Source organism: Populus trichocarpa, chromosome 17 (genome assembly GCF_000002775.5).
Source record: "Populus trichocarpa isolate Nisqually-1 chromosome 17, P.trichocarpa_v4.1, whole genome shotgun sequence".
Classification (NCBI taxonomy): Eukaryota; Viridiplantae; Streptophyta; class Magnoliopsida; order Malpighiales; family Salicaceae; genus Populus; species Populus trichocarpa.
This window is the reverse complement of record NC_037301.2, coordinates 4,202,319-4,209,539: the sequence shown is the minus strand read 5'-3', so window position 1 is coordinate 4,209,539 and position 7,221 is coordinate 4,202,319. Positions and strand designations below refer to the sequence as shown.

Genomic DNA, 7,221 nt, shown 5'->3' with positions numbered 1-7,221 from the left:
AGATTAAAACATGCTTCCATCACCTTCCCTATCTTTGATAACATTTTCTTGTTGATTTTTCCTTACACCATAATCTTTAACTAAGTGACCAAACCCCTTACAATTGAAACATTGTGTCTCCCTTTTATACCAACAATATTTAGACTCATGGCCTAATCGATTACAAGAATAACACCTTCTAGCATTACCATATCTACTACCCAAAATTCATTATTCCTTTTCTCCTTTGATTTCTACGTATTCCTCTACTTCTACCTTTACCATATCCTCCACCTCTAAAGGATTTAACACATATTCTCACATCACTTGTAGATCCCCTCTGTTGGCTTTGTTTACCAAGAGTTGAATTGATTGAAAAGCACTCTCTAATGTCTTTTCACTCCTTTTTACTAATCTTTTCCCATAAGACTACAAAGAACCTTACAACTCATGAAGACTCAAACTAGACAAATCTTTTGTTTCTTCTATAATCTTCGAATGCTAATCAATAATTAATCAATAATTCTCTACAACTCTTTTATCATTAATCTCCTCACCACAACTTTTTCATTTGATTCATAACCTTAACAATCCTATTAGAAAACTCATCAACAACTTTATTTTCCTCTATTTTCATATTCTCTAACTCTATTCTAAGACTTTATAAGTTAATAGCTCTTACCTTCACATCACCTTCATATTCACTTTGCAAAGTCTTCCATACTTGCTTTGTATTTGTGGCTCTCATGATCCTTGAAAAATAAGATAATCAACTCTTCTTTGAATTAATCTAAGAGCTGCAACATCTCTACTTCTCTTTGCTTTCAAATCTTTGAATTTTGCTTAGGAATATTGTCGATATCTTCAAGTTCTTCATATTCTACCTCCACCATCTCCCACATGTCAAGAGAGATGAGTAAAGTCTTCATCTTTATGCTCCAAAAATCATAGTTGTATCCTTTGAATATTGAGGGTTTGACTGAACTCCAACTTGAGCTATCTTCTTTGGACATTTTCTTTTTCTTTTAAACTTGGATAAAGCTTCTCTTTAACCTCTGCCCTAATACCAATCTGTTGGGTTATAGTATAATTAGTTTCTACAGCTAATAACACTCACAAAACATAGTCGAACATAACATATCATTGCTGTAGTTTTCTTGTACAAAACTAACCCAAGATAGGGGTTACAATATTGGAGAGAGTTCACACACGAGTTACTACTACTTTTCTTCTCTGTTTCTGCCTCACTTTTTGGTTGCTGCTACTGCCTTCTCTCTCTCTCTCAATAAATTCAGCCATATATAATTTTAAGTTAACTCTAGTAAACTAATTTACAACAGATTAACATTATCAGACATTGCTGATAAGTTGTAATTGAAATCCCTTTTTTTTTTTTAATTCTGATATTGAATTAATGAAAAAGTTCAAATCTTTTTACAGGGCGATAACAACTTTTTTTAATGAAGTTTGAGTATTTTGAACTGGGTTTGGCTCCTTATACTCCATGAAATAAAGATTTAAACTTAAAAGCATGATGAATAAAACTGTCAGTTCAAATGAATTTCGGATTTATTTTGGTATTGCTGGGAATATATACTTTTTGATGCACCTACATAAAATTGACACAAGCCAAGTAGTTTGAGATAAGTTAGTGCATTTGGTTTCCAAACATAGTGTTAGATTCTATAAATTTACTTAACTAGCTCTATTATTTAGCTTCTGGTCACAGCAAACTGAATTGTATGACATAGACCCTTTTGGGATTTTTCTCTGTTCGTATGAATTATAGCTTTCCATGTGAAATTATGAGTCTGATCTAGCAATCATAACAGAGATTCAATGGTTTATCCCATTTCCCAGTTACATTGATGCTTCGAGTTCAGCATGGCAAATGAGTTATCCAGAATTGATTTTTCTGTTTGATAATGAAATCGGTGGTGGATCAGGAACTTGTGCGAAGAGGCATACTGGACTACATAATGCTGAATGCACCTGCAAGAATATACAACACTATTGACCTACTCATATGAAGATTAACCATCCATTTGTTTGTAATGAAATAAGTAAAATCTTCGCATTTCAACTTCAAGCTTCTGGTGCACTTTTACTCGAGGTTGCATGTTTCTGCAGGCCTATTGAACCCAATGCATCATCTGCTGCACAGGTTTTGTACTAGTCTATATCAGCGTAGGAAGTAGGATCCGCAACATCAAGGACTCTTCATTCTCGGGACCTTTTCCACAAATGGTGTACATGATGGATCCAAGGGTTTTTATGGCTTTGTGCACTCCACTGCTTCATCATCTGATAAAACGAGCTTGCATTCATTCATGGAAAATGGAAAATAAACATATAGTTTGCCTGAAAAGTTATCTAAAAAACGACTTCGAGGGACTTGTATGACACAAGATATCTGCTTGCATCTAAATAGGTTGTTTTTCGATCCAGTTTTCAGCATTAATGAAAGACATGCTGGTTAATTCTTCCAAGGATTGAGGGCTCAGCTTATTTGCCCAGCTAACCCTCTTTGAAATCTCAGCTCCTGGCCCAAAGTTGCCATACTCAGCAAATGTTATATGGTTCCTGCAAATTACGTGAACATAAAAGCATTAATCAAACACATTTTTCAGTTACAGTAATCAAACTGGCCAAGTATGATTTGTGAGCTTAGAGAGCTTACTCATGGCCAACAAAGTTCCAAGCATTCCATCCTTCGGGATCTACAATATTTGAAAAATTTGACTTGTAAAATAAGACCCTAGAATAACCTCTCCATGGCCTTCCCAAGTAAACTGAAGATTTGCCAAACACATTGCACCCCTTGAACACAAACCCATTTGCATCACTGGGATTCGTTCTTCCTTGTGCTGTGATGAACCCTCCTTCAAGTACTTGAATGGAGCAACCCTACAAAATAAAGAAAGGATACAGTGATTAAAAAAAAACAATATAATTAAAAGGAATCCTCTATATATTGTTAAAGAAAATTATACCTCATAAATAGATTGGCCACTTCCAAAGATAAAATCAACAGCACCCTGAATGGTGCAACGCTTGAAGTAATGCCTGCCAGCCTCATCCCACAGTGTGTCTTGCACCCCTGCAAACCCACATTGGTAAAATGCAGTCTTGTCCCCGGTTATCATAGCAGCTACTGCTGGCAATCTTGGGTTGTTATCATGTGGAAAATTATAGGAGTTCTGCCAAAAAAAATCAATAAATGGAACAAATCAACATAAATTTTTTAAAAAACTTTAGGAGAACGAAAGCAAGATTTTCCCAATGCTTTACACAAAAGTTTCTTAGGGAACAAAAGAAAGTTTTCTATTTTACATGTAACAATAGTGAGTATGTTAAGATCAATGATCACTTACTACAAAGGTAATGCTTCTGACTACAATATTATCTGCTAAAGAAACAAAAGTGGGGCTCTGTGCTGTTGAAAAATGATCATCCCAAACAATCTTTGTCCTTCTTTTCCCCTCTCCTCTGAGAATGATATATGGTTTGTTGTAAGGGATCTTAACCTTCTCCCTACACAATACACAAAATAGTCAGGACACTAAAAGAAAAATCAGTGTTCATGCATGCATAAGAAAAGCACCTGATTGTCAGCAGATAACATTGAAAAAGTAGAGAAAAAGACATTACCTATATGTTCCAGCCCTTACGTGGATACAAACCCAGTTCTTATTGTCTGATGGCATCGAATCAATGGCAGATTGTATACTAGAAAAATTCCCATGGCCTGACTTATCAATAAGGAGTGTTCTGTAAGGCAGTGTCTTTCTGTGAGGATTAGACCCCTTACCATATTTTAGGAAGTTTTCATTGGCAAATCCTAATTGAAAACTGCACAGCAAGAGAGCAAAATATAAACATGAACACCATGGAAGCAACATCTTGATGGAGAAAAGGGATGAGAAAACTTGAGTTAAGAAAATGACTAAACAAAGAAAAAAAAAGTGTAGTGGAAATGAAATTGTAAGTTGTAACATACATACTTGGCAATTCTTAAATAAGAAGGGATCAAAGTTTTAAAGATTTTGGAGGGGATAAGGGAAAGCCAAGAGTTTTTTATGGAATTAGAATCAGTTAATTGATCCTTAAAGATTATTCATATGGCAAACTTTTTTGTATTTCCTTATTTATTCATTTTGATTGATACTCCTCCTCAGCTCCCTCTGACCTTTCTTCTCCTTGGCATTCCAGAAGAAAATGACTAGAACATCCTAGTACTGGAAACTCCATTTTGCCATGAAGAAAAGCTTGACCGTTTGGAGAGGCGGGACTAAAATGTTTTGGTTGTCCATTTTCAGTTGTCCACAGAGAAATTTAGATCAATAAAGGTGCAAAAGATGAGCACAGCTAATGCAGAATGATGAGGCAATAAAGAGCTTAAAATCGTGGAACTTGTTTTAGAAACATGCTCCATCACATGTTTAAGAAGTAACGCAAAAAGGAAAGGTATAGAAACAGAGAAAAACCCTACCGGCCTTCATGAGATGGGATGGCATTTCCATGCCAACCCAAAACCCCTCCTCAAATTGAATGCGATCAGCTAGCTTACAGCTAGCAACATAGATTTCCTTGTGAAGACTGAAGATTTGATTTTCACAAGTAAATGATGTTCAATCTTTTGTTTGAAGAATTATTCGTTAGCAAGATCATGGGCCCGAATTCCATTCCCACAGATGTAATGAGCATGGATTTGCCTAGTTGGCATTATAAACATGATTAAGGTCTGGTATTGCGAGGCAATCTCTATTGATGATATACAAACACAAACAGAAGGGGCAAGTAACAAGTGGGGACAGGTAAATTCATTAAACATCAATCATTAAAGAATGAAAGTATTTCTATGCATGGATAGCATTTCTCATGATCAAGACCAGCCCACGTCTATGAGGTTAATCACGGCCTTTCAATTTGAGTTTTAGACAAGGACGGCTAACGGGAACAAAACTCGATTTGAGTTTACATGGTAATCCTTCTAACATGTTCCGCTAGAAATATTTTCCAGTGCATGCTGTTAAGTGAATGCTGGAACTTCTAACCTTTTTTGTTATCAATTCCTGCTCTTGATTACTGACTTCTCGATTTCCCGATGAAACACATTCAACATCCAAGAGACAAACGGTCCATAAAATTTTCAGATGTGCAGAACAGCAATGGGGATAAAGGAACGGTTCAAACTATTATATATCTAAACTGGAAAGCCGAATAATGTTTGCAAGGAAACTGTTAATATAAATAGCATAAAGTTGATTCACTCAAACAGAAGTTGTCAAAACAGGAAACAGATTTAGATGCAAAAACAGTAATTCTCGGATCAGAGTTCCTCGTTCAATAGCAACCTTCTCTTCAAATTTCAATCAATATTTGAGCGGAGCAATAATTTCTTGCTGGGGACCTAGCTTCTCCTCTGCGGTCTTCTCAGCCTTGAGCCTCAGTTTAGCCAACTGCTTCTTTCTCTCATAGACCAATTGAGCTCTTTCCTTTCTCTTCGTCTCCAGCTCCTGCAGGAAAGAACAGATCAGTAAAAGAAGCCTCAGAAAATGCTCAATGAACGGTTTTTTTTTGTGACAACGGCAAATGATTTCCAGTAAAATCATGCAATATTATACAATAACTGATGGAAGACAATATCTAACGATGCAAATACAAACACCAATAGCGGCAAATTGAAATAATTGTCTAGTATATGCCAATAGTAGTCATCACTAAGGCACCACATAATTTAAGAACAAAAAAGAAAAACAGGGGAAGAGATTCTAATTCTTAATTAAATACAATTTAATGAATTTCTAAAAAAGGTGAAATCCAAGTAACTAGGCCATAAATAATAACATCACAAGCTGGCAGCAAAAGTGAAAAAGGAAGAAACCGGGTAGACAATTCATACCTTGATGGTATCATAGTGGTTCCATCCAACCTCAGATGAAAGCTGACCTAACAAGCAATACTTGTGTCCAGGCTGAAGCCTCAAAACCCTGATTCATCAAAAACATAGAAAGAATAAGCATTCAACTGCATTAACCAAACAAAACATATTTCTTGCATAAATTCCTTCTAAAAAGACTCACTTGAGAGCATCAGGGATAACCATCCTCTTTGTCTTGTCATATGGAGGAGGAACACCCTCAAAAACCTTCAAACGTGCAAGAGCAGCCTCTCCACGCTTGGTCTTGTGAGGAATCATCCTTCAAACCAAATAAATTTTAGATCATAGACAAAACGAAAACAGCATGGAGACCCTAAAGTTGTATCTCGGACTACCAAAACCATTGCAGGAATTCAAAGAGGCATACAATCAAAACACAAAAAGAACTATTAACAACCATATAATTCTTGCACACGATTCATTTACCCTATACATACAACCTCAACAACACAAACACATCATTTCAAACATTAAAAAAACATAACTAAACTTTGTCTACAGTATTCAGCTTACAGTTCTTATTCCTCAACTGCACATACAAACTATTATTCCCTACATCTACACACAACTCAATCATCTGTTGGTTTTCAATTAAAAAAAGAAAAACCTTAAGCAGCACAAGTGTAACTACAACAATAAACCCTGATATACAACAAATCTTAATGCCTACAGGACCCTCAACTCTTAAAGCTTAGAAATTTCCAAAATTAGCTAATAAGGATCAGGAATCTTTAAACTCAATAATACATCTTTAAAGATGCTACCAATTCACAAATCAAAACATGGGTTATTCTCTTAACTATCCAAATATCACCTTCTGTTACTAACCAAACCAAATAACCAACTTTCTGAACAACAAAACAAAAACCCAAATCATAAAGATTCAAACTTTATTAAATAAAACTCACCCTCTAATGGTACGCCAGAGAATCTTCGAAGGAGCCCTGAAGTGAATAGGACCATGAGAAGGTTTAGTGTTCATGCGTTTCCTCAAGAACCTCAAGTACTTCATTTTCTGCCTCACTAACCCACCAGAGATGCAAATCTCTTCACACCTAACAACAACAACTCTTTGTCCATTTAGTAGTTCTTTAGCTATTATTGATGCAAGCCTGCCTAGCATATGATGCCTTGCATCAACAACAACTCTTTTTACACAGATCCCTGACCCGGACACCATTGTAGCTGTGCCTCTGCTTTCTCTGGCTAAGCGGCTGCTGTGAGGGAAGTGAAAGTCAAGAGTGAGGCTTTAGGGTTTCGGATTGTAATATATGGGGTTGCTTTTTTATGGGCTGCGG

The 7,221-nt window shown here is 36.0% G+C and overlaps 2 protein-coding genes across 3 annotated transcripts; both read right to left on the bottom strand.

The window, feature by feature from the left end:
- Nucleotides 1-1,769: 1,769 nt before the first annotated feature.
- LOC7461286 (probable pectinesterase 29) lies at nucleotides 1,770-5,007 on the bottom strand. Of its 2 annotated transcripts, XM_052448601.1 has the most exons (6): nucleotides 4,472-5,007; nucleotides 3,631-3,831; nucleotides 3,354-3,513; nucleotides 2,973-3,179; nucleotides 2,660-2,886; nucleotides 1,770-2,562 (listed from the first exon to the last, which is right to left on the bottom strand). In XM_052448601.1, the coding sequence occupies exons 2-6, from the start codon at nucleotides 3,684-3,686 to the stop codon at nucleotides 2,403-2,405; spliced, it is 810 nt and encodes a 269-aa protein (XP_052304561.1). In that variant the 5' UTR covers nucleotides 3,687-3,831; nucleotides 4,472-5,007; the 3' UTR covers nucleotides 1,770-2,402. The 2 variants fall into 2 exon arrangements, with proteins under 2 accessions (XP_052304561.1, XP_024443985.1); XM_024588217.2 differs by lacking the exon at nucleotides 4,472-5,007 and having other exon boundaries at nucleotides 3,631-4,429.
- Nucleotides 5,008-5,157: 150 nt separating this feature from the next.
- On the bottom strand, nucleotides 5,158-7,221 carry LOC7461285 (60S ribosomal protein L13a-4). The gene is made up of 4 exons (XM_002323736.3): nucleotides 6,832-7,221; nucleotides 6,066-6,182; nucleotides 5,885-5,972; nucleotides 5,158-5,498 (listed from the first exon to the last, which is right to left on the bottom strand). The coding sequence occupies exons 1-4, from the start codon at nucleotides 7,101-7,103 to the stop codon at nucleotides 5,355-5,357; spliced, it is 621 nt and encodes a 206-aa protein (XP_002323772.1). The 5' UTR covers nucleotides 7,104-7,221; the 3' UTR covers nucleotides 5,158-5,354.

Excerpts from the sequence above, each read along its gene's own strand:
- LOC7461285 (XM_002323736.3), bottom strand. The coding sequence starts at position 7,103 with ATGGTGTCCGGGTCAGGGATCTGTGTAAAAAGAGTTGTTGTTGATGCA. Across the intron at positions 6,183-6,831 it reads CTCTGGCGTACCATTAGAGG|GATGATTCCTCACAAGACCA; the intron begins GTGAGTTTTATT and ends TTTGGTTTGAAG. Across the intron at positions 5,973-6,065 it reads GTTATCCCTGATGCTCTCAA|GGTTTTGAGGCTTCAGCCTG; the intron begins GTGAGTCTTTTT and ends TTGATGAATCAG.
- LOC7461286 (XM_024588217.2), bottom strand. The coding sequence starts at position 3,977 with ATGTTACAACTTACAATTTCATTTCCACTACACTTTTTTTTTCTTTGT. Across the intron at positions 3,514-3,630 it reads GTAAGGGCTGGAACATATAG|GGAGAAGGTTAAGATCCCTT; the intron begins GTAATGTCTTTT and ends TGTATTGTGTAG. Across the intron at positions 2,887-2,972 it reads GTGGCCAATCTATTTATGAG|GGTTGCTCCATTCAAGTACT; the intron begins GTATAATTTTCT and ends TTTATTTTGTAG.